This window comes from Lolium perenne, chromosome 7 (genome assembly GCF_019359855.2).
Source record: "Lolium perenne isolate Kyuss_39 chromosome 7, Kyuss_2.0, whole genome shotgun sequence".
NCBI classification, from domain to species: Eukaryota; Viridiplantae; Streptophyta; class Magnoliopsida; order Poales; family Poaceae; genus Lolium; species Lolium perenne.
The window spans coordinates 30,513,495-30,540,915 of NC_067250.2; the positions used below are offsets into that span (position 1 = coordinate 30,513,495).

The window sequence follows — 27,421 nt, forward strand, 5'->3', positions numbered from 1 at the left end:
TACTTACTTTGTTGCTAAAATCTTTCCATTCTCATTAAAGGATGACGCTAAAACTTGGTATAATAATTTGCCACCTAATTCTATTAAAAGTCCGAAAGAATTGCTTGATGTTTTCTTCCGCAAATACTTTCCTGCTAGTGCTCAACATATTGCTTTGCAGAGAATTTATAATTTTGACCAGGGAGATGAAGAGAAATTGCCTGAGGCTTGGGCGAGATTTTGCTCTCTTATTAGAGCTCGGCCTGATCATGATTTGGAAAAGCATGATTTACTTGATATATTTTATAGCGGACTAACCATTGAGTCTAGGGCATACCTGGATAGTTGTGCTGGTTGTGTTTTCAGGAAAAGAACTCCAGACGACGCTGAAGAATTATTGGCTAAAATAAGCCAGAATCATGATGATTGGACTACGCCTGAACCAACTCCAACGCCAATATTGAAGAAGAGGGGTTTAATTAAATTGAATGATGAAGATATGAGGGAAGCCAAGAAGTCTCTCAAGGAGAAAGGTATTAAATCTGAAGATGTGAAGAATCTACCTCCTATAGAAGATATATGTGAGATAATTCCCCCTTCATCCATGATTGAGGTAAACTCCCTTCAACGCTTTACTAGGGAAGATATTCCGTATTCGAAACCTCCTGCACAATTCTTAGATGAGTTTGATAATTATATTGTTAAGCAAGAAAATTTTAATATGAGAGTAGAGAATCATTTAATGGAAAATTCTCGAGCTATTAGTGAATTGCATGATATTGTGGAGAGAACCTCCAATGATGTTAAGATGCTTGTTAAGCATTTTCATATGATTCAAACTCAAATTGATCAACTCACTAAAGTGCAAAATGACTTGTTAGGGAATAATTCTAAAGAGAAACATGCTTATGAAGTAACAACTAGAGGTGGTGTCTCTACCCAGGATCCTCTATATCCTGAAGGGCATCCCAAAAGAATTGAACAAGATTCTCAACACATTGAACCTAGTGCTCATTCTAAGAAGAAAAAGAAGAAGAAACATAAAAATGTTGTAGAATCCTCTGAACCTGTTAATGATCCTAATAGTATTTCTATTTCTGATGCTGAAACTGAAAGTGGTAATGAACATGATAAAGATAATGATAATAATGATGCTCCTGATAAAGAAGAGGTTGAAGAAGAACCTGAAAAGCATGCTAAAAATAAAAAGTACACTAAAGAAGATTTTATTGCTGAGAAACATGGTAATGAAAGAGAACCTTGGGTGCAAAAGCAAATGCCTTTTCCTGCTAAGAAAGTGAAATCAAAGGAAGAAGAACACTATAATAAATTTTGTGATTGGATGAAACCTTTATTCTTGCAAATCCCTTTGACTGATGCTATTAAATTGCCTCCTTATTCAAAGTATATGAAAGATATTGTTACTAACAAAAGGAAAATCCCCAATGAGGAAATTTCCACTATGCTTGCTAATTACTCTTTCAATGGCAAAGTTCCAAAGAAGTTGGGCGACCCAGGTATACCTACTATTCCTTGTTCTATTAAGAATAATTATGTTAAAACTGCTCTATGTGACTTGGGAGCCGGTGTTAGTGTTATGCCTTTTTCTCTTTATAAGAGACTTTACTTAGATAAGTTGATACCTACTGATATATCTTTGCAAATGGCTGATAAATCTACCGCTATTCCTGTTGGTATATGTGAGGATGTTCCTGTTCAAGTTACTACTAACTGCTTGATATTAACTGATTTTGTTGTGTTGGAAATGCCTGAAGATGATAATATGTCTATTATTCTTGGGAGACCTTTTCTTAACACCGCAGGGGCTGTTATTGATTGCAATAAAGGAAAGGTTACTTTCAATGTTGATGATAGGGAGCATACCGTTTATTTTCCCAAGAGGATTGAGAAAGCGTGTGGAGTTAATACTATTTCTAATGTGAGAACTATCAAAGTGGGAACTATTGATTGTCCTATATATGAGCCTAAGGAAGAATATCAAACTCTTGTGATTGGATCCATATCAATACAATTCAAGGTAACATGATTGATTTGAGGTTTATTTCTTCTTATGCTATGTAAAATTTATTTGGTGACAAGACTTGATCAACCTTGTTAACAAATACCTTTTATATGCATAGAGGAGGTAAACAACATCTCTTTCTTCCTCCACTTGCTCTAGTTGCTGTAGCATTTTTAATTTGCAAAGTCCCTTAGTTATTTGAAGATTTCAAAATTTTTCCTCGCCAGTAATAATAAACTAAATACCCAGAAATGTGCATTTTTCAAAGTTTTCAAAAATTCACAAAAATTATACCGTTGGTCCTATTTTTCGGCGAGGCACCTGGGAGCACCAGAGGATGACCTGTGGGGCACCAGAGGGCGCCAAACCACAGGCCGGCGCGGCCAAGGAGGTGGCCGCGCCACCATGTGGTGTGGGCCCCTCTTTGCCCCACTTTGCCATCTCTTCCTCCCAGTACCTTCTCTCTCCCGAAAAAACTCGTACCAAGTTCCTCTCTCTCGCGTTTTTGCTCCAGAGCTCCAGATTTCTTGATCTCTTTGCTCAGCCCAGATTTCCTGCTGAAATTTGGCACATTTGCTCCTTGGTATGTGACTCCTCCACCCATCCAAGTAGAATTTTGTTTGGTTGAGTATATCTTGAATATTTTGCTGCTGTAGGTAACATGTTTAGTGAGCTTGCATGCCTGTTCTAAGTGGTGGAAACTAGTTTTGATGCATGATTAGTACTCTAGCAAGTTCCTATGGTAGTTTCCCTCAATTATATGTCACCAAATCAAATTTTTATATTGTTTGTTGAAATTTCAGAAAATGGAGTGGAATAGATATCACTTGAACCAGCAAGAATTGGAAGTCCAACAAGTTATGAGAGTCAATCGTGAAGAGGGAGTATACCCCACTTACTACCCGTGTGCGGATTTTATGAGAAGCGCGGGAATACTTGAAGATGTTCAAAGTCTAATTTCTCGTGCAGGGCTGAGTGACTTTGTTGAAGGAGAGCCAAGACAATATGTAAAATTAACTATGTCTTTTGTGCAGGACTTCAAGTTCAATTGGTCGCGATCTAACCCCACGGTCCAGTATAAAATTTACAATAAAGCTGTCAACTTGCCATTTAGTGCTTTTTGTGCAGCAATTAGAGTACCGCAATGGGGGTCATGCGAGAAGATAAGGGGATCGCCGCAAGAACTCTTGGACCTCTTCAAGATGATTTGTGATGGAAGGAGTTTCTCAGGGGATAATGGTAAAATCACTAGTATTCAGCTCCCGGCTATCCGCTACTTTGCCTATTTTATTACCAAATGCGTTCTTGCTAAAAAGATTGGTGGTAAACTTTCTATCCCGGATTTAGCTTTTCTAGCTGCAGCACTGCAAAATAGTAAGACTTATAATTTGGGGGCATTGATAGCTTATAGACTTGCTACTAACCGTGAGAAAGGTGGAATTTGTGGAGGTCTCATTGCCTCTCGTTTACTAGCTTTTCATAATGTAGAACCTCATCATTTTGATATTCCATTCCCCATAGAAAAACTTGACATAGCCTCTATGATTAAACATGAATTTGTTTCAGATTCCTCCAACTTGGGTAACCTGTTTTACAAGATGACATTTTATAAGAAAGTCTGGAGAATAACTAAGAAAACTGAGAAACTAGTAAGATTGCCTGCGCCTGTTTTGTCTAACCTTGATTCCAGGGGAGATTGGTCGGTCACAGAAGGTGCACTGGATGCACACATAGAGAGAGGAGGTCAACATGCAAGAGACGACACGGAGGTCGAGGAGCACCTCGACTCATCATCCAATGCAGCAAGTTCCTCGCATCAACATGGTGGATATGCGGAGCCTCCACGCTTTTCTTCTGCACAGGAACTTTACTATGACTACTCCTTGGACTACCCACCGGCGAGGAACAACGACCCTCGTTGGGGTTGAACTCTACTTAGGCCAAAAGCCTAAGCTTGGGGGGAGGTATACCGGCATCACTCATTCTTTGCATATTATGGTTGCTGGATACTTGTACATACTTGTTTTGTTCGTTTGAGTGGTTTTCTAATGAGAGGAAGATGATATTTGGGGAAGTGCTGCCTGAAAACAGATTCTGAAATGTTACCGTAAAAATTCTCAAAAATAGCCAGAGCGTCATTTTGAGCTGCCGATTTTTGTGCAGGTTCCCCAGGTTGTTATCTAACTTTCATTAGTTGAACACTTTTCGAGCTGAGCAACGTAAGATTTTTTTAAAAAATCGATTTCTGTACTGCTGTCAGGTTTTGGCAGATTTCTGTCATCCTGCTTTTCTGTGTTTCTTTTAGTTTGCTATTTCTTGTTTTCGCTTTGTTTCTTCCCCAAAACACAAAAAGACCAAAAATATTTCTGTTGTTTCTCTTCACCATTTGTTTGCTTTGGTTTCTTGCATTTGTTTCACTTTATTTGCTATTGCTAGTTTGCTATAAGAAAACCCAAAAAGATTTTGCTTTGTTTGTTTGTTTCCTTTTGTTCTTGTTTCTAATTCGAAAACACCAAAAATATTTGCTGTTCTTCTTTGGTTTGTAAAGTTCATCTTGAGTTCAATGGTCTTCGGTGGCTGGAGCGTGGTTTTCATTTCATATTATCCAAGCTACACAAGTGAAAAGGCAATATTGACGATCTACGACAATATGATTGTGGTGAGAGGCTGGTATGAACTCTATTTGTTTTCATTTTTGTACATATACTCATCCATGTGAGCATGCTTAGTTGGTTCATGTGAGGTATATGTTATTTGAGAAAGTCTAGTAGTTTATGATCTCTCATGTTTAGCTCCAATCTATTAATATGAGTAGCATGTCATGGATGTTTGCTTGCATTGTTTTATTCATAAGTAAGTATGGCATTGTGGTATCCTCCTCTGAATAATTCATCTATATCGACTTGGCACATGCTCACGCATGCATATGACTGAACAAAAAGTCAATTAAGCCTCGATGATCTATATTGCTTCAGAGTTCTTGTATCACTTTTTATGCCTCCGTTAATTTATTTTGCCGCAAGCATGATTATGACAGTTACTGCTCTCTTGATTTGTCGCTCCCTAGTCTATTGCTAGCCTTCACTTGTACTGAGCGGGAACGCTGCTCGTGCTTCCAAACACATGAAAACCAAGTTATTCTAGAGTGTCCACCATAAATACCTATGCATGGCATTTCAAACCATTCCAAGTAAATTCTCATGCGCTACCTTTAAAACCTTCAAAATGCTTCTCAATTTGTGTTTATGTTTCATAGCTCATGAGGAAGTATGTGGTGTTTAGCTTTCAACCTTGTCATTTATTTGACGGACTCTCATATGGACTAGTGGCACATCCGCTTATCCAATAATTTTGCAAAAAGAGCTGGCAATGGGATTCCCAGTCCCGAATTAATTAACTTAAATAGACACTCCTCCATGGTTTGTGATTGTTGGACGGCACCCGAAGGATTCGGTTAGCCATGGCTTGTGTAAGCAAAGGTTGGGGGGAGTGTCATCATCATAATAAAAATAAAGTAAAAAGGCACTCCTTCATGGTATGAGATTGTTGGCAGGCACCCGAGGATTCGGTTAGCCATGGTTTGTGAAAGAAAGGTTGGAAGGAGTGCCACATAAATATGCAATAATTCATGGGAGCCGCTCTTGGAAGTCCGGTTGGCGAGGTAGTTGGTGTACCCATTACCATTCGTTGACAACAACAAACACCTCTCAAAATAATTTTACTCCTGTCTTTATAAAAATGAAAAGCTCTAGCGCATGTTAATCCCTGCTTCCCTCTGCGAAGGGTCAATCTTTTACTTTTATGTTGTGTCTCCATTATTTCTTTGAGCACTATCTTGAGAGCACAACTGTCATTCTTAGTATAATATGCTTGTCTCAATATATGATTGATTGTGGTATAACTTTGATGCATTTATCTTTTGACAATCACTACTTCTAGTCTTTCTATGAACTCTAGAGGTGCCCGGGCATTTATGTTTTGCCAATCAAATACAGGCAAGCGAGATACCACTTTATCATACTCTCTTATGAACATTGCAATCCTGCTTATATACATGATTCATGATGCTTATTATTAAATGTTGGTACCTCTCCATGATTGACATAGCTGTTAGATGATCTTATTTGCATATATCTCATTATGAATTGCTTAAGTATTAGCCATAGCATGAGAATATATACATCATATGAGCAAATGTGTTTGTGAAAGTTCTTTTATCGCTCAGTTGTTAACTGAATTGCTTGAGGACAAGCAATAAGCTAAGCTTGGGGGGAGTTGATACGTCCAAAACGTATCTACTTTCCCGAACACTTTTGCTATTGTTTTGCCTCTAATTTGTGCACTTTGGATGCAACTAACACGGACTAACGCTGTTTTCAGCAGAACTGCTCTGGTGTCTCATTTTTGTGCAGAAATCCAACTTTCGGGAAAATCCTCAGAATTTATGCAGACGGCCCTATTTTCCCAGAATAATGACGGAGCCAGAAGGACAATTAAGGTGGAGGCCCGAGGGCCCCACACCATAGGGCGGCGCGGCCCATGGGGGGCCCGCGCGGCCCTGTGGTGTGGCCCCCTCGGCCGGCCTCCAACGCCCTCCTTCGGACTATTTATCGGCCTCGACCTAAAAACGCACGGGGAGAAGTCAAAGTCGCAAAAAACCCTCCAGAACGCCGCCACATCGCGAAACTCCGTCGCGGGAGCCAGAAGTCTCCGTTCTGGCACTCCGCCGGGACGGGGAATTGGAGGAGATCATCGCCATCATCACCGCCAACGCCTCTACATCAACCAGCCATGTTTCCCCCATCCATGTGTGAGTAATTCCCCCGCTGTAGGCTGAAGGGGATGTTAGGGATTGGATGAGATTGGTCATGTAATAGCATAAGATTGTTAGGGCATAGTGCCTAGTGTCCGTAATTGGTACTTTGATGATATTGTTGCAACTTGTTATGCTTAATGCTTGTCACTAGGGCCCGAGTGCCATGATCTCAGATCTGAACATGTTATTGTTTCATCATGATATTCATTGTTTATTGATCTTACCTATAAGTTGTATACACATGTCGCTGTCCGGAACCGATGGCCCCGAAGTGACAGAAATCGGGACAACCGGAGGGAATGGTAGCGATGTGAGGATCACATGTTTTCACGGAGTGTTAATGCTTTGCTCTGGTACTCTATTAAAAGGAGTACCTTAATATCCAGTAGTTTCCCTTGAGGCCCGGCTGCCACCGGCTGGTAGGACAAAAGATGTTGTGCAAGTTTCTCATTGCGAGCACGCACGACTATATATGGAACACATGCCTATTGATTGCTTTGTACTTGGACACCGTTTTATTATTATCTGCAAATGCCCTGCTATGATTGTTACATGAGTTTCTCTCATCCATGCAACGCCCGTCATCCGTCCCCGTGCCTACAGTATTTTAATCCTGCTGTTTACTAAAATCACTACTGCTGTCTCTGTTACTCTGCTGTTGTTATTTCACTACTGCTACTGCTATAAAACTGTTACTACTGATAAACCCTTGCGAGCAAGTCTGTTTCCAGGTGCAGCTGAATTGACAACTCCGCTGTTAAGGCTTCCAAGTGTTCTTTGTCTCCCCTTGTGTCGAATCAATAAATTGGGTTTTACTTCCCTCGAAGACTGTTGCGATCCCCTATACTTGTGGGTCATCAGGCACCGAGTGGGGCTGAAAGGTTTTTAATGAGACGGGCTCGCGGTGCTGCAATATAGTAAAAGATATTGGTGATATACATCTTTTTCGTCGACAGGCTCGGGGGCTCATAACCCGCGGCAACAACATATATATGAACTCCCGCAAATTAGTAATTCACCATGGCGTAAAAATAGCTCGAGCACCGGCCAACAAAAGGCTCGGGGGCTTTGCAATATAGATTCTATTTACAATATACATAACCTTATCATCAAGAAAAAATCGACAAGGATAAGTAAACTTTCAGTTATCACCTAGTATATTATCTATGTTTACCCTTTCATTGTTTGCAGCGCCAGTTCTATGTTCAGCATAGCTACCTCTCACGAAGAATTCGGCATCTAGCCGAAGTAGTTCATCCATCATCTCTTCTGCTATGGGGGTTACAACATCGTTGATCTTGTCGATGTTCCTCCTCCTCCTCGTCAGTTTGGCCTGGCACTTGGAGACAATTTGAGTCATGTCTAATTTCGGGTAGCAGACTTGAAGCATAATCATGGAAAATCTTGCTCCAGCAGACAGTTGGGCCCGCACAAATTCATGGATTCGAGGGGCATCCCGAAACTTATCCATCAGAGCAGGAAGAGTTTCTGGCGTTTGGTTGCGCGGAAACATGGTGTTATAAATTAAAGACAATTTCCTCGTGTTATAAACATGCTCCAGGGCAAGCTTGAGAAGCACATTGGATCGAGCTGCAGTATCCAAAAAAGAACCTATTTTCAGCGGAAGCATTAGAGAGGAAGAACAGACGGTAAAAAAACATAATATGACCAAGTTCAAAGGAGTGTACCCGTCATATCCAAGCTGGAGTCATTCATCAGTTGAAGCATATAATTTTCCTGGGAAGTAGCTTCAGCAACCGCAGTCTCCTTCAACGCTAGGGCTTCTCGAGCTTGTTGAACAGTAAGTTTTTCCCTTCCAGACGATCTTCGAGACTGTTCCATTATCAAGAGAGCTTGCTTTGTCATCGACTGCAGTTGTTTTCGGAGATCGTCCAAGTCTTCGTTTTGTGAAGCACTCGAAGAACCTCCAATAAACTCGACAGCGGAGGACCTTTTCGAGTAGGACGCAGCGGGTAAAGCATCCGAGGAATGAGGCACCACGGTATAATTGTCAAAAATCAACTGGAGAGAAATACTTCGATATCAATAATTCGGCAACATAGCTTTTCATTGATGGGATCAGATATTTACATAGCTATTACAAAAGAGGGTTCCTAGTGAACTAATGGGGCAGTTGTCGCCAAAGCTACTACGGCGACATCATCAAAAGAGAAACAAAACAAAAACAGAGACAGGATGGTCTACTTGACCTCTGGCTTCGATGAACTAGGGGCAGGAGTCGGTTTGCATCTGAGGAAGGAGAGGATCTTCTTCGAGTTCGGCTTGGCAGCCTTAATCAAAGACTGCCATCTCTTCGTCTCCATCTTCTTCGTATCACCAACCTTCGCCCAGTCGATGTCTTGTTGGCTGTCAGCAACCAAGGCGATGGTGCCTTCAACGCCAATCTTCAAGCTTTCTTGCCAAAGACCCAGCCCAAGGTCTTCTTGGGAGTTGAAGCACTTGGCCAGGGCAGTAAAAGTCTTGGGCTCTTCTTTCTTCGCGAACAAGTAGGGAAAAAGCCGTGACAGACCTGATCTAGCGTCAGCAAGGCCCTGGCGTGCCTCATCTCCATGAATTTCAAGGAGGGAGAGCGCGTCGAGAAGGCGATCACCTTCAGGATTTTTGAGATCATAATCTTGCTGCGTCTTCCCTGATGAGGCAAAATACAGCTTGTCAAAAAGCGTGCCAAGAAAAGCATGGTTACCCGAAGAAATGAAAACGGTCAGAGTACTTACTAACAAAATGTCGGCTCTGTGACTCCAAACGAGTGATGATCTCTTTTTCACGAGCAGACTGCTGAGCTATGTTTTCTCTTAAAAAAAATTCCGCGTCATGAAGTCTTTTTCGAAGATCTTCGACAACGGCGGCATCTGATTCAGCTTTCTTGCGAGCTTTTTCGCTTTGCTCTAACTTAAGAGCAAGAGCGTTAGCGCGTTTGTTAGCTTCCGCAAGAGTATCTAGCAAAGCAAAGGACAGCAAATGTCACGACAAAATAATGAAGGAGAACCTATTCAATGGAAAGAGGCAAGAAAAGAATACCTTCAAGACTCTTAGCATGGTCACGGTACCTGATAAATTGGGTACCAAGACGGATAAATTCCTTCATCAAAGGCTGAAAGGGAAAACGGAGGAAGAGAAATCAATATAGGAAGCAAAAGCTCGATAGCAAAAACAAAAATCAAGGGAGAGTTGAAAGTGCTAAAAAGTTCGCAACATAAATAAAAGGAGGACTTACATCATCCATCGAAGCAGTCGCAGAACCACCAATCAACAGAGTAGACTCTTTGACCGGCTCAACCCTAGATCTCTTTGGCGAAGAGGCACGGGGGCTTGCAACTGGAGTCGGATGCTCTATATGTTGCTGAGGAGGCGAGGTTTCATCCGCGTCAGGATGAGCTTCGGAAATAACTAAAGTACGAGACGTGCTCGTTTGAGCAGTCACGTCAATAGGAGGATCTTCCTCCTTGTCGCCACTATAATAATAAGCGACAATATAAGAAACAACACATGCAAAATATCGGGTGCAAAAATAAAAAAGTGACAGAAACTTACGAGCTGACAAGGGCATCATGATAAGGGTTGAAAGTTGTCCCCTCTTCGTCGGGAATAGCTTCTTCGGCAGGAGGTTCGCCGGCTTTGGCGGTGCCGGAGTCGGCGACTTCATCCCTTTTTCTTTTGTTCCTTGGAGAAACAGCTCAGGGGAGGGAGTGTGTCGACTCGGTAGCCTCAGATTTTACTTCTCTTTCAGAGGAAGCCATGGATTTTTGAGAACCCGCAACTTCACTCTCAGGGCGAGAAGTACCCTGGTGTTCGTCGGCAATGACAGTTCGTTCTTCGACTTCTCCGCCTTCAGGAAGAGGGGGAAGAGAAGATAAAACTTGGTGTTTCTGCAAGAAGACAAAATATATCGACAATAAGTTACACTAGGAAGTCAGCAAAAAATAAGGCGACACAACGGTTATAATAGCAGTCGACAAAATAGCAGTAAAGACAAGGGTAATTTACCTTGGGGAGGGCGTTGGTGCCGCTATACGGCTCCACGCGATAGGTAGATGGAACAGTGTATTTTTTGCTAAGCGAGGAGATCCTTCGGACAAGCTTCTCCAAGTCCTTTACTTCGAGGTCTTTGGAGAGCCGGTCGGCATCTTCCTCGCCAGAATACATCCAAAGGGGGTTCTTGCGAGCCTGCAGGGGCTGAACCCTAATCCTAAGGAAATATGCTGTAATTTGGATACCCGATAGTTCCTTGCCGCGGGTATTTTGAAGTTCGTCAATACGGGACATTAGCGCCTCTGTCGCCGTTTTCTCTTCTTCGGTGGCCTCCGCGTCCCAGGATCGGCGGCGAAGAATTTCGGTACCTCCGTCGAAAGGAGCAATGTTGTACTCCACCGAGTCGGGGCATTCTTCGCGAACATACAACCATCTTTTGTGCCACCCTTGGACGGAGTCGGGGAATTTGACGTCAAAATATTCGACATCAGGGCGAACACAAATAACAACACCACCTATGTTGTAGGTGATGTTGTGGGAGCCATTGCGGCGGAGGCAGAAGATGTGTTTCCACAGAGCCCAATTAGGATGGACTCCGAGGAAGCACTCACAAAGAGTGATGAAAATAAAGACATGGAAGATGGAATTGGGAGTCAGCTGATGAAGCTGCAAACCATAGACAAAGAGCAGACCGCGGAGAAAATCATGGATGGGGGCAGAGAGGCCGCGGATGAGATGGTCAACGAAACTAACCCGATATTGGATTGGAGGCGTCGGGTAGCTTTCTTCACTGGGGAAGCGCAGCGCGTTTTTCTTCTTCATCAACCCAAGCTTCTTCATCAGGTTGATGTCCTAATTGGAGATCTTGGATCTTTCCCACTCCAGATCTTGCGTCGCCATCTTGGATTCCGGAGTGCTGTGCCTGGTGAGTCTGGTGCGTGGTGGCATTAATAATGGCGAAAACAAGAGTGAGAGTTTGGCTGTGCTCAGGAACAATTGGGTGCAGTAGGAGATTTTTTGGAGAAGGGAGCAGAGATGCGGCGCAGCGAAAGGACGAACGGAGGAAGAAGAAGACTTTTTATTGGGAATTTGAGAATCGACGCACCGTTGGATGGAATAGTTGTGAGATGGATGCTTTACACGTGGTTAAGGGGTAAATGCGTATTTTAACTGTGAAGAAACGGAACAGACGCTACAGTGCGCGTGCCAGAAAAAGCGGAGGACGTGTGTCCCCCACTTGCACGACGTGTCAAGTTGCAGTGGGTTTTGGGCCCGCAGGTCAGAGAGAGGACAGTGCTCGCGTCTTCCCGATACAGTGGTCGTGGCTATCGTCAGCACTGATGTCACCTTACCAAGTGAAAAAATCGGCTTTGAGGTTAAGGAAATTGGCGACAGTAAAAGACTATTGACAATCTCACGAGCCTTTGATCAAATACAAGTTTTTGATCAAATGCTCGGGGGCTACTTTTGAAAAGGAAGATTTCGGGTATGGAAAAATAGAAATGGCGAGAGCCTATGATCAAATGCAAGCATTTGTCCATAGCCTCGGGGGCTACTACCATCGGGAGTGCTGGTCGCGCACCGGTAAAGATAGAAGAACTCATCAACATGACAATATAGAGACAAAAGATATTGAAATGATGAGCCTACAACCAAGTACAAGTCCTTGGTTGTAGCCTCGAGGGCTACTCCCATCGGGAACACTGTTCGTGTGCCCGATGACATTATAAAAAGTATAATAAGCATATTTCGAGTTATACAAATAACTCTCCATATACTCCCATCTGGAAGATAAGATAAGTCATCCGTTGACTCAATAGAATGAGCTATTCCAACAGCCGAAAAAGCACTCGACAATATATTCTCAGAGCGCCAAAGCCGCGAATAATCTCTAAATGCCGCAAAACTCTGCGAAGGTAAGACCCCAGATCCGTTCTGAGCGACGTAGCACCGTCTCTGGCGTCGGTTTGCTACTTTTTTCCGTATCAACAAATACGAAGAAAAATCCTAACAGACGCGTTAGGTACCCGATAAAACATGACTGAGACTCGACAAATGGTAAGACCTTAAGCGAAGCATGTCGAGTTAAAACCAGTATCCCGAGATCATGTCCAGGGACGTGATCTTGAAGTAGGTTTTTGCGGATTGCCACTAGAGCAGTTAACTAGTACCTGATCCATCAGATGAACTAGCCCCAATTACCATTATCCATGTACAATATTGATACGTCTCCAACGTATCGATAATTTCTTATGTTCCATGCTACTTTTATGATGATACTCACATGCTTTATACATACTTTATGTCATATTTATGCATTTTCCGGCACTAACCTATTAACGAGATGCCGAAGAGCCAGTTGCTGTTTTCTGCTGTTTTTGGTTTCAGAAATCCTAGTAAGGTAATATTCTCGGAATTGGACGAAATCAACGCCCAGGATCTTATTTTTCCACGAAGCTTCCAGAAGTCCGGAGAGGAAACGAAGTGGGGCGACGAGGCGGCGACACGCCAGGGTGGCGCGGCCTACCTCCTGGCCGCGTGATACGTCTCCGACGTATCGATAATTTCTTGTGTTCCATGCCACATTATTGATGATATCTACATGTTTTATGCACACTTTATGTCATATTCGTGCATTTTCTGGAACTAACCTATTAACAAGATGCCGAAGTGCCGATTCTTTGTTTTCTGCTGTTTTTAGTTTCAGAAATCCTAGTAACGAAATATTCTCGGAATTGGACGAAATCAACGCCCAGGGTCCTATTTTGCCACGAAGCTTCCAGAAGACCGAAGAGGAGACGAAGTGGGGCCACGAGGTGGCCACACCCTAGGGCGGCGCGGCCCAAGCCCTGGCCGCGCCGACCTGTAGTGTGGGGCCCTCGTGTGGCCCCCTGACCTGCCCTTCCGCCTACTTAAAGCCTCCATCGCGAAACCCCCAGTACCGAGAGCCACGATATGGAAAACCTTCCAGAGACGCCGCCGCCGCCAATCCCATCTCGGGGGATTCAGGAGATCGCCTCCGGCACCCTGCCGGAGAGGGGAATCATCTCCCGGAGGACTCTACGCCGCCATGGTCGCCTCCGGAGTGATGTGTGAGTAGTCTACCCCTGGACTATGGGTCCATAGCAGTAGCTAGATGGTTGTCTTCTCCCCATTGTGCTTAATTATCGGGTCTTGTGAGCTGCCGAACATGATCAAGATCATCTATCTGTAATTCTATATGTTGTGTTTGTTGGGATCCGATGAATAGAGAATACTTGTTATGTTGATTATCAATTTATATCTATGTGTTGTTTATGATCTTGCATGCTCTCCGTTACTAGTAGATGCTCTGGCCAAGTAGATGCTTGTAACTCCAAGAGGGAGTATTTATGCTCGATAGTGGGTTCATGTCTCCGTGAATCTGGGGAAGTGACAGAAATCTCTAAGATTATGGATGTGCTGTTGCCACTAGGGATAAAACATTGGTGCTATGTTCGAGGATGTAGTTACTGATTACATTACGCGCAATACTTAATGCAATTGTCTGTTGTTAGCAACTTAATACTGGAGGGGGTTCGGATGATAACCTGAAGGTGGACTTTTTAGGCATAGATGCATGCTGGATAGCGGTCTATGTACTTTGTCGTAATGCCCAATTAAATCTCACTATACTCATCATAATATGTATGTGCATGGTCATGCCCTCTTTATTTGTCAATTGCCCAACTGTAATTTGTTCACCCAACATGCTGTTTATCTTATGGGAGAGACACCTCTAGTGAACTGTGGACCCCGGTCCAATTCTCTATACTGAAATACAATCTACTGCAATACTTGTTTTACTGTTTTCTGCAAACAATCATCTTCCACACAATACGGTTAATCCTTTGTTACAGCAAGCCGGTGAGATTGACAACCTCACTGTTTCGTTGGGGCAAAGTACTTTGGTTGTGTTGTGCAGGTTCCACGTTGGCGCCGGAATCTCTGGTGTTGCACCGCACTACATCCCGCCGCCATCAACCTTCAACGTGCTTCTTGACTCCTACTGGTTCGATTAAACCTTGGTTTCTTACTGAGGGAAACTTGCCGCTGTGCGCATCACACCTTCCTCTTGGGGTTCCCAACGGACGTGTCAACTACACGCATCAAGCAAATTTCTGGCGCCGTTGCCGGGGAGATCAAGACACGCTGCAAGGGGAGTCTCCACTTCCCAATCTCTTTACTTTGTTTTTGTCTTGCTTTATTTTATTTACTACTTTGTTTGTTGCATTATATCAAAACACAAAAAAATTAGTTGCTACCTTTACTTTATTTACTGTCTTGCACTCTATATCAAAAACACAAAAAAATTAGTTACTTGCATTTACTTTACTTGATTCATCATGTTTCCTTTTAATTTTACCACGAAAGACATACCGGTAGGACGTGGGTCTATAATTGGGAGAAATAATATAGAAGAATTTTTCAATCATGTCAGTACCGTTGAAGATTTTGAAGATAGACACTTGGTAGAACTTGCTCCTACTTATGAAATTGCCGCTGCTGCTTTAGTTCGTATGATGGAAAATAATTTGTTAATCTCAATCCTATAATCCAACACATGTTTCTTACACTCGGTGATATGGAAGAAGGGGAAAAGAAAGACTTTGTTTTAGAAACCCTTCTTAGAGAATTTGGTGGTATAGCAAGAGAGGCTAGAAAGGTCTTTGCTAAATATAATATGCTTGGTTCTTATACCAATTTTGTTAGTCTCCTTGAAAAGATGGATATGGATAGAATAAAGTACACTAATAATATTAATGATGGTGGGGAGATCAAAGCACCAATACCATGTAAGCTCCTAGCAATGAATGAAGCGTTAGAAAATAACTATGCTTGGCTTGTTCCTGAAAATTTGTTTGATGAGAGTAGCAAGCCCAAGACTAATGAAAAGGGAGCCGCTGAAACTTATGTATCCAATATACTATGCATGGTTGAGAAAACTCCAAACCCCGCTGAAAATTCACCGTCTCTCGATAATACTTGATTTACACTTTCTGCGCCTAGCTGAAAGGCGTTAAAGAAAAGCGCTTATAGGAGACAACCCATGTTTTTACTACAGTACTTTGTTTTTATTTTGTGTCTTGGAAGTTGTTTACTACTGTAGCAACCTCTCCTTATCTTAGTTTAGTGTTTTGTTGTGCCAAGTAAAGTCGTTGATAGTAAAGTTCATACTAGATTTGGATTACTGCGCAGAAACAGATTTCTTTGCTGTCACGAATCTGGGCTGTTTTCTCTGTAGGTAACTCAGAAAATTATGCCAATTTACGTGAGTGATCCTCAGATATGTACGCAACTTTCATTCAATTTGAGCATTTTCATTTGAGCAAGTCTGGTGCCTCGATAAAATTCGTCAATACGAACTGTTCTGTTTTGACAGATTCTGCCTTTTATTTCGCATTGCCTCTTTTGCTATGTTGGATGAATTTCTTTGATCCATTAATGTCCAGTAGCTTTATGACATGTCCAGAAGTGTTAAGAATGATTGTGTCACCTCTGAACATGTTAATTTTTATTGTCCACTAACCCTCTAATGAGTTGTTTCGAGTTTGGTGTGGAGGAAGTTTTCAAGGATCAAGAGAGGAGTATGATGCAATATGATCAAGGAGAGTGAAAGCTCTAAGCTTGGGGATGCCCCGGTGGTTCACCCCTGCATATTCTAAGAAGACTCAAGCGTCTAAGCTTGGGGATGCCCAAGGCATCCCCTTCTTCATCGACAACATTATCAGGTTCCTCCCCTGAAACTATATTTTTATTCCATCACATCTTATGTGCTTTTCTTGGAGCGTCGGTTTGTTTTTGTTTTTTGTTTTGTTTGAATAAAATGGATCCTAGCATTCACTTTGTGGGAGAGAGACACGCTCCGCTGTAGCATATGGACAAGTATGTCCTTAGGCTTTACTCATAGTATTCATGGCGAAGTTTCTTCTTCGTTAAATTGTTATATGGTTGGAATTGGAAAATGCTACATGTAGTAATTCTAAAATGTCTTGGATAATGTGATACTTGGCAATTGTTGTGCTCATGTTTAAGCTCTTGCATCATATGCTTTGCACCCATTAATGAAGAAATACATAGAGCATGCTAAAATTTGGTTTGCATATTTGGTCTCTCTAAAGTTTAGATAATTTCTAGTATTGAGTTTGAACAACAAGGAAGACGGTGTAGAGTCTTATAATGTTTACAATATGTCTTTTATGTGAGTTTTGCTGCACCGGTTCATCCTTGTGTTTGTTTCAAATAACCTTGCTAGCCTAAACCTTGTATCGAGAGGGAATACTTCTCATGCATCCAAAATCCTTGAGCCAACCACTATGCCATTTGTGTCCACCATACCTACCTACTACATGGTATTTCTCCGCCATTCCAAAGTATATTGCTTGAGTGCTACCTTTAAAATTCCATCATTCACCTTTGCAATATATAGCTCATGGGACAAATAGCTTAAAAACTATTGTGGTATTGAATATGTACTTATGCACTTTATCTCTTATTAAGTTGCTTGTTGTGCGATAACCATGTTTCTGGGGACGCCATCAACTATTCTTTGTTGAATATCATGTGAGTTGCTATGCATGTCCGTCTTGTCTGAAGTAAGAGAGATCTACCACCTTAATGGTTGGAGCATACATATTGTTAGAGAAGAACATTGGGCCGCTAACTAAAGCCATGATTCATGGTGGAAGTTTCAGTTTTGGACATATATCCTCAATCTCATATGAGAATAATAATTGTTGCCACATGCTTATGCATTAAAGAGGAGTCCATTATCTGTTGTCCATGTTGTCCCGGTATGGATGTCTAAGTTGAGAATAATCAATAGCGAGAAATCAGATGCGAGCTTTCTCCTTAGACCTTTGTACAGGCGGCATGGAGGTACCCCATTGTGACACTTGGTTAAAACATGTGTATTGCGATGATCCGGTAGTCCAAGCTAATTAGGACAAGGTGCGGGCACTATTAGTATACTATGCATGAGGCTTGCAACTTGTAAGATATAATTTACATAACTCATATGCTTTATTACTACCGTTGACAAAATTGTTTCATGTTTTCAAAATAAAAGCTCTAGCACAAATATAGCAATCGATGCTTTCCTCTTTGAAGGACCATTCTTTTACTTTTATTGTTGAGTCAGTTCACCTATTTCTCTCCACCTCGAGAAGCAAACACTTGTGTGAACTGTGCATTGATTCCTACATACTTGCATATTGCACTTATTATATTACTCTATGTTGACAATATCCATGAGATATACATGTTACAAGTTGAAAGCAACCGCTGAAACTTAATCTTCCTTTGTGTTGCTTCAATACCTTTACTTTGAATTACTGCTTTATGAGTTAACTCTTATGCAAGACTTATTGATGCTTGTCTTGAAGTACTATTCATGAAAAGTCTTTGCTATATGATTCACTTGTTTACTCATGTCATATACATTGTTTTGATCGCTGCATTCACTACATATGCTTTACAAATAGTATGATCAAGGTTATAATGGCATGTCACTCCAGAAATTATCTTTGTTATCGTTTTACCTGCTCGAGACAAGCAGAACTAAGCTTGGGGATGCTGATACGTCTCCGACGTATCGATAATTTCTTGTGTTCCATGCCACATTATTGATGATATCTACATGTTTTATGCACACTTTATGTCATATTCGTGCATTTTCTGGAACTAACCTATTAACAAGATGCCGAAGTGCCAGTTGCTGTTTCTGCTGTTTTTGGTTTCAGAAATCCTAGTAACGAAATATTCTCGGAATTGGACGAAATCAACGCCCAGGGTCCTATTTTGCCACGAAGCTTCCAGAAGACCGAAGAGGAGACGAAGTGGGGCCACGAGGTGGCCACACCCTAGGGCGGCGCGGGGCCGCGCCGACCTGTAGTGTGGGGCCCTCGTGTGGCCCCCTGACCTGCCCTTCCGCCTACTTAAAGCCTCCGTCGCGAAACCCCCAGTACCGAGAGCCACGATACGGAAAACCTTCCAGAGACGCCACCGCCGCCAATCCCATCTTGGGGGATTCAGGAGATCGCCTCCGGCACCCTGCCGGAGAGGGGAATCATCTCCCGGAGGACTCTACGCCGCCATGGTCGCCTCCGGAGTGATGTGTGAGTAGTCTACCCCTGGACTATGGGTCCATAGCAGTAGCTAGATGGTTGTCTTCTCCCCATTGTGCTTAATTGTCGGGTCTTGTGAGCTGCCGAACATGATCAAGATCATCTATCTGTAATTCTATATGTTGTGTTTGTTGGGATCCGATGAATAGAGAATACTTGTTATGTTGATTATCAATTTATATCTATGTGTTGTTTATGATCTTGCATGCTCTCCGTTACTAGTAGATGCTCTGGCCAAGTAGATGCTTGTAACTCCAAGAGGGAGTATTTATGCTCGATAGTGGGTTCATGTCTCCGTGAATCTGGGGAAGTGACAGAAATCTCTAAGATTATGGATGTGCTGTTGCCACTAGGGATAAAACATTGGTGCTATGTTCGAGGATGTAGTTACTGATTACATTACGCGCAATACTTAATGCAATTGTCTGTTGTTAGCAACTTAATACTGGAGGGGGTTCGGATGATAACCTGAAGGTGGACTTTTTAGGCATAGATGCATGCTGGATAGCGGTCTATGTACTTTGTCGTAATGCCCAATTAAATCTCACTATACTCATCATAATATGTATGTGCATGGTCATGCCCTCTTTATTTGTCAATTGCCCAACTGTAATTTGTTCACCAAACATGCTGTTTATCTTATGGGAGAGACACCTCTAGTGAACTGTGGACCCCGGTCCAATTCTCTATACTGAAATACAATCTACTGCAATACTTGTTTTACTGTTTTCTGCAAACAATCATCTTCCACACAATACGGTTAATCCTTTGTTACAGCAAGCCGGTGAGATTGACAACCTCACTGTTTCGTTGGGGCAAAGTACTTTGGTTGTGTTGTGCAGGTTCCACGTTGGCGCCGGAATCTCTGGTGTTGCGCCGCACTACATCCCGCCGCCATCAACCTTCAACGTGCTTCTTGACTCCTACTGGTTCGATTAAACCTTGGTTTCTTACTGAGGGAAACTTGCCGCTGTGCGTATCACACCTTCCTCTTGGGGTTCCCAACGGACGTGTCAACTACACGCATCACCGCGCGGCCTTGTTGTGTGGGCCCCTCGTGGCGCCCCCTGACCTACCCTTCCGCCTACTTAAGCCTTCGTCGATAATAACTCCAGTACCGAGAGCCACGATATGGAAAACCTTCCAGAGACGCCGCCGCCGCCAATCCCATCTCGGGGGATTCAGGAGATCGCCTCCGGCACCCTGCCGGAGAGGGGAATCATCTCCCGGAGGACTCTTCACCGCCATGGTCGCCTCCGGAGTGATGTGTGAGTAGTTCACCCCTGGACTATGGGTCCATAGCAGTAGCTAGATGGTCGTCTTCTCCTAATTGTGCTATCATTGTTGGATCTTGTGAGCTGCCTAAAATGATCAAGATCATCTATCTGTAATGCTACATGTTGCGTTTGTTGGGATCTGATGAATAGTGAATGCTATGTTATGTTTATTATCAATCTATTATCTATGTGTTGTTTATGATCTTGCATGCTCTCCGTTGCTAGTAGAGGCTCTGGCCAAGTTTTTGCTTGTAACTCCAAGATGGAGTATTTATGCTCGATAGTGGGTTCATGCCTCCATTAAATCTGGGACAGTGACAGAAAGTTCTAAGGTTGTGGATGTGTTGTTGCCACTAGGGATAAAACATCAATGCTATGTCTAAGGATATATTTGTTGATTACATTACGCACCATACTTAATGCAATTGTCTGTTGTTTGCAACTTAATACTGGAGGGGGTTCGGATGATAACCTGAAGGTGGACTTTTTAGTCATAGATGCATGCTGGATAGCGGTCTATGTACTTTGTCGTAATGCCCAATTAAATCTCACAATACTCATCATAACATGTATGTGCATGGTCATGCCCTCTTTATTTGTCAATTGCCCAACTGTAATTTGTTCACCCAACATGCTATTTATCTTACGGGAGAGACACCTCTAGTGAACTGTGGACCCCGGTCCATTCTTTTACATTGAATACAATCAACTGCAATACTCGTTCTACTGTTTTCCGCAAACATCATCATCCACACTATACATCTAATCCTTTGTTACAGCAAGCCGGTGAGATTGACAACCTCACTGTCACGATTGGGCAAAGTAATTTGGTTGTGTTGTGCAGGTTCCACGTTGGCGCCGGAATCCCTGGTGTTGCGCCACACTACACTCCGCCGCCATCAACCTTCAACGTGCTTCTTGGCTCCTACTGGTTCGATAAACCTTGGTTTCTTACTGAGGGAAAACTTTCCACTGTACGCATCACACCTTCCTCTTGGGGTTCCCAACGGATGCGTGATGTACGCGTATCAAATATATAAACGTCTATCTAAAGATATATGATGGTTTGAAAGGTCGTTTAATTATTATAAAGTTGGAGATTTTCCCTAATTCTTCGATTCAAGCAAAATCTCGGGGGCTACTGACATAGGCATCCCCAATGGGCCTGCCGAAGATGGTACCCGGGGTTTGATGAAGGTCCACGAGTCAAAGAATATGAAGCCCGGAAGCCCAATTAGTATTAAGGAAAGATAGAATTGTATTAGGAATATCAACTTGTAATTATTACGGGACGGGTTAGAAACCCTCCCGGACTCTGTAACTTGTGTACTACGAATCCCTCGGCTCCGCCTCCTATATAAGGGGGAGTCGAGGGACAAAGAAAGGATCGGCTTATTGTTTCACGCAACCCTAGTTTCTTAATCGTCGAGTATTTTTCGGCTGAAACCCTCGAGGTCTACTTGCCATCTACTTCCAACTAAACCCTATCCTGTAACTTGTAGGCATTGATAAGTTAATCCCTTGTCAACCGGTGCATCAGGAACAGGAACAACCGCTGCCGCCTGCACAAGTATCAGAATAGGCTCAGAAGTTGCCACCATAGTCGGCTGTCCCATTGGCATTGTCTCGGCCTGCCCCATACCCGGCGCTGGAGCGGCAACCCCCCGGGACCCAACCCCACAGAGTTAGAACTCTTCTTCTTCCTTCTTTTCTTCAACTGTCCCGGCTACAACTGTAGCTATTGATTTGGTACCTGCTGCAACGATGGCTAAACCAAGTTTTGCTGCGGCTGAGGATACTGATAATGGCCCTGATACTGTTGGTACTATTGTTGCAGCATGAATTGCATCTGAGGAACCGACATGCAGATCGGAGGACAGTACCCAACTGATGGCCTCGGCGCTGACACTACGGGCGGTGGCATTGGCACACCCGCTGGCCAACATTGGAAGCCAGGAGGCCCCATGTATTGGCCTGAGCTTGCCGCCGCCACACCCGCCGGAGGAGCCGACCCAGGCGCTGTCGGTGCCATCCCCAGTGCAGCTAGCGGCGCCCAGGGTGGCACTGACGGAGTGACGGGCGAGGAGGCCCGGCTATCCCAGCCGTGGAGCTGCTCCCAGCCACCACCTCGGCGAAGGAGCGTTGCGCGTGACCTCCCCTGGAAGACGTTGATGGGATCAACGAAGCAGGGTCGTGGGCGGAGGCGCGAGGACGAGAAGCGGAGGCGGCGTGATCGATTCGGTCGTGAGGCGTGTATGATCGTATGCACGCAACCGGTCGCGACGTTGGAAAAGGGTACCGTCGAGCGGCAAGTTGGATGCCCATCAGCGCACGACCGAAACCGGTCCACCTTGCCTGGGGCCCAGGTCCAGGACCCGAAGATCCCGCCTCGGCTCCCGCCTCGCCCGTTCCGAATCGGGGTCGGATGTCCGCCGTGGTCACCATCGCCGGCGTCATGGACCTCCCGGCCGTCAGCCTGTCTTCCCCTGGCTCGGACCCTCCACGGCCAGCCGATACCACCTTGGCCTTGACGAGGAAATCGGCGAGGATCGCCGGCAGCGTGATCCTCTTGGGAGGGAGAGGCCCCTTCCACGCCTTCAGCTTCAACGGCGGCCTGGGCAAACGAAACCCCGACGGCGAGGAAGACGCTGGCCTTCCTCCACCCAACGGTGTCTCCGTCCTATTCGGAGATGAAGATCACGCGCGCTGTACACTCGGCGAGACCGCCACCGCCTTCCTCTCCTATGACCTAGACTCCGCCGAAGGGAACCCTATCTTGGACCAGAACTCTTCCAACCGCTCGCCGTCGCCCTGGCCGTCGACGTTACCGAGAGGCAACACACGCTGCTCGTCTTCCAGACCGCGCCATGCAACGTCTTCTGCCACCGAGATCTCCTCTTCGTCCTCATACACCTCGCTGAGGAGCTCGAAGCGCGATCCCGATCCAGGGGAACCCACCACCAGCGCGAGCACCGGGCCGATCGGCGGTAAAACCAGCCGCCGCTAGGGTCTACGCGCCGGCGTGTCCCACGCCGTCACGGTCGCCTCACTCATCGCCTCATTTAGATCCGCCCCCTCTCCTCTCGTAACTGGTGCATGTTTATGTGGGCCTATCCCACATTTTATAATAGTGAAATAAGATCCCATTATTTGACTATCCATAATAGTGCGGAAAGAAAGCCCGGAGGAAGAGTGGCCTTGAGTTTCTCGCGTTCTGGCTTCAGCTTGTGATTTTCCTTCTAATTGAGAGTTTACAAGTAAAAAGATAGGTGCCCATGCGTGTTGTTTTGCTATGGAAGTTTTGAGAGTCTGTTTTGTTAGGTGAGACACCGCCTTAGAGCATCACTAGCAAAGCCCTTAAAAGAGCCAAATCCTTATAATAACCATTTTTTACGGGTTGTGAACGAAAAATGACGTGCCCCAAAATCTCTAAACCCCTAGAAAGTTAGAGGCCCGACTCCTAGTTGGCTCCTCAGCCCTCACTTGTGAGAGCATCATTAGCAGAGCCCTTAAAAGGGCAACTCTTAAAACCAGTTTACATGTCGAGACAAATTCATTTTGAGGGCTGAAAACAGTGGGTGCAGATCAGTGCCCTCAAACCCAACCTGTATAGCTTGGGGTGTGAACTTATCTCTCAAGGAGAAACACTGTCGCAATCTAGGTGCGAGCTACAAAGTGTTATTCCTCCATGCATATATGGTCTCGGATATGTTTTCTTTCGATACTAGCAATGCCGCGAGTTAGCGCATGGTGGTGTTAAAATTATACTTTCCACTGTGTATTTTTTCTGATCAAGTTAAGTTGGTTCTAGTCTCCAATCAGAGGGAAACCAGTACCGGTTTCCCCCAAAGAATCTAGTACGGGGTATTTAATTTAGGATTCGCATCTAAAATTATGAAACAATATCATTTGGCAATTGTTTACAATTCTTATGACCAAGTATCAATCGGTTTGGAGTTAAAACGACTGCTATTACATTTTCAAGTATTTAGGATAATTCATATGAATGAATTTATATTAGTTATTTGTGACATGGCATCTTTGGTGCCTTACGCTCTTACGATGGATGTCACTCGAGCACAACTCTTAGTTTCTGAACTTTTTATTTTCTTAAAATTTACTTTTGCCACTTTAGCTGTGGCGTTTTACCAAAGGGGTTACCATTCTTTTCACAGTTTTCCAGAAATGTAATACAAGTACTTCAGTTTAAAAGGACGTCGTCCGTAAACGTAAGTAGGGTTGTGCTTCCATAGACCCCTCAAATCTCAAAACAGTATAACCGTCCGAAGAGGTATCGTGGTATCATTTAATCTTAGCCACCTATGCTTAATTCGGAACATGTATTCTTTAATTTCAGTCGGTTTTTTGACGAAGATATCTCTTCGGTGATTTACACTGTTTTGAAATTTGGGGTCTATAGAAGCATAAGCCAAGTAAGTAAGTACAGCTTGAGAACTGTTTTTGTAATGTAAGTTGGAAATTAGTTAGCTCATTCAGAAATCCAATAATTTGTCGTCACAGCTGGGATCCAGATACAGGAGTAGCTGGAATGTGCCCACGCAGTCAGACCCAGCAGACTAGGCTAGCCTGCCCAGCTGAATAACGACGGGCTCCCTGCTCCACGTACGCAGCTATCTGTGTGGATCGTCAGATACATTATCAGTGCGCCACCCAAGTTTCCAAACACGGCAGCCATGTCGCCTCGGAGGCTCGGAGCCGGCAGGACCAGTCGACATTAGGACGGGGCGATGTAAACGGAAGCTGAGTAATCGTTTGCGTTCGCCGTGATCGAATATGTGTTTAGGCCCTGCTCTAGCGGGCCGACGCAAGATGATCGGGCTGTCCGCGATGACGCAAACTTGATCTAAATATGCGTCAGGTTTGCGTCTTCGCGGCGACCGCGGACCGTCCTCCTTTTTTTACCCGGTCCCGTAAGTTAGGGACAGCGAAAGCGAGCGATTCGATTTGCTTCTTTTTCCCATTCTTTACTGCCCTAGTGCAACGTCAACACCCCAACCCCACCCGCCGCCGTCCCGCCGCAGCGCCGCAGTACTCGCCGTCGGCTCAGTTCTCGCCGCGCGGGAGAGCAGGATCGTAGTCGGGGTAGGCTCCAGCGCGCACCTGTCGCCTATTTTTGGGCCAAACGTTGCCGGTTGCGCCGCTCGACCTCGCCGCCCACGACCTGTTCGATCAATTACGCCAGTATGTTTCTTACTCCTGTTTTCGGCGCTATTATACACGGCCATTGATCCGCAGTTCGTACCCACGCAGATGGACATGTGGCAGATGCTGAACAAGTTCTGCGCGGAGGTCGTTGACTCCTCTTCCGACGAGGAGTCTGATTAGTCCACGTAGACATTGGCAACTACTGTGGCCTCCATGATCCACGAGTTCAATTCAAACCAGGGGCCGGTGCACCGGGGCTCTGTCAAGGGCCGGTCAAAAAACCTGTCGCGCAACAGAGTGGAAGGGCACCTCCGGCTCCACAGGGACTACTTCCACCTCACCGATCCGGTGTTCAAGGAAAAAATGTTCCGGCGCCGGTACAGGATGTCAAGGAAAAAAGTGTCCGTCACCCGGCAAGAACATGGTCGCTGAAGACCATGCATGAGGTGATGACATGCTGTGTGATCATGCACAACATGATCATTGAGATCGAGCGACCTGATGGCCGTAATGAGAACCACTGGGAATTTCAAGGTGAGCTGGTTGCGCCACTCCCTGGGGTTTTATCTTGGAAGGACTATCTGCATATGAATGTAGAAGTCACTGACGAGACCGTGTGCAAACGACTGCAGACGGATCTGATTGAGCATCAGTGGATTTTGGCTGGCCATGAAGACAATGCCTAGAGGAAAACCATCTTATTTTCATTTAGACTTTTTAATATTTGGATATAATAACAATGACTTTGTTGAAAATCTTTATTTTGTTGAAACATCCTAATTCATGCTGATGATGAGGAAATGCGTCGGGCCGCTGGAGGCACCCAGGTGCAAACGGACGCGCGGACAAAAACGGTTTTTTTCGCCCGTTGCGCGGCGGAAACAGACGCACGCGGACAATATAGACGTCCGACTTGCGTCACGCTGTTGGAGATGCTCTTTTTTTTTTTTGAGAAAACATGCGCTTTATTGATTAAACCACATCAATACAAAGAGTTTCTCGGAATAGAATGAAAAACTCTAGAATTTAAAACAGAACCACAAGATTTAGCTAGAATATGTGCCGCCTCGTTCAGAGCTTGCTTCACGTGGCTGAAAGACGCCGACGAGAAGCCATTCACCAAGTGTTTGATATCAGCCACTAGAATACCAACAGAGGATCGATCAATTTTGATTCGCTGGATCAGTGATAAGCAGTCCGAAGCAAACAAAACCATGTCGAAACCTTCCTCGCGAGCCAGAGAGATAGCACGCCCAAGAGCAAGCGCCTACGCATATTCTGGAACTGCATATCCCTCCAGGTGCTGGCAACATGCCACAAGAAAATCACCACGGTGATTACGGATTAAAACACCCGCACCCATACTCCTTGTAGCCTCAAAGAGAGCAGCATCAGAGTTGACCAAAACCATTCCCGGCGGCGGTGGAGTCCATCTTGAAGTAGATAAATCGGTCTCACACCTTTTCTTTTGAACTTGTTTAGTTAAATTTCCTCTGACCAAGTCAATGTAGGCTAGAATTTTGCCCTTTAGTACTACGACCATACGCATATATCACCTTGTCACTTGGCGGTATAGGCTCCCAAAGTTATTGCTCGCATGCGCAGTCAGCTAGAGTCCTTTGCAAATTGGTTTGCCACTTGACACGATGGATGGGATTCATTGGCCACGTATACTATCCGTTTTGCCATGATCCATCCATGGTACGTACGTACTTGCTCTCGTTACTCTCTCCCTGTATACGCGCTCGTGGCCAAGTAAATGGCGGCAAGATTGGGCGTAGATTGCACGGTGTCTGCTGCATCCATGCCCGATGCCCATGAGCACGACGCTCGTCCTGCTGCCGCCATGAATGACCATCGCCGTGCAGAGTTTGCCGGGGTCGGGCGGGGGCCGCCATTGCCATTTCTCGCTATCGGTAGATCATTGTGTGACGTCGCATCACACATTCACACATGTGTACAACAGCTTCATATCGACCGGCGATATATGCATGGGTCACAGGGCGATTAATTAGTTTCAGGGTAA

General features: G+C 44.4%; 1 protein-coding gene across 1 annotated transcript in view; it reads left to right on the plus strand.

The window, feature by feature from the left end:
• LOC139833550 (uncharacterized) overlaps positions 1 to 22,305 on the plus strand; it is a 43,349-nt gene extending 21,044 nt beyond the window's left edge. Inside the window, exon 4 of the mRNA XM_071823851.1 lies at positions 22,084 to 22,305. Coding sequence (XP_071679952.1) covers positions 22,084 to 22,305 — 222 coding nt within the window. The remainder of the gene's footprint in view (positions 1 to 22,083) is intronic.
• Positions 22,306 to 27,421: the final 5,116 nt, after the last annotated feature.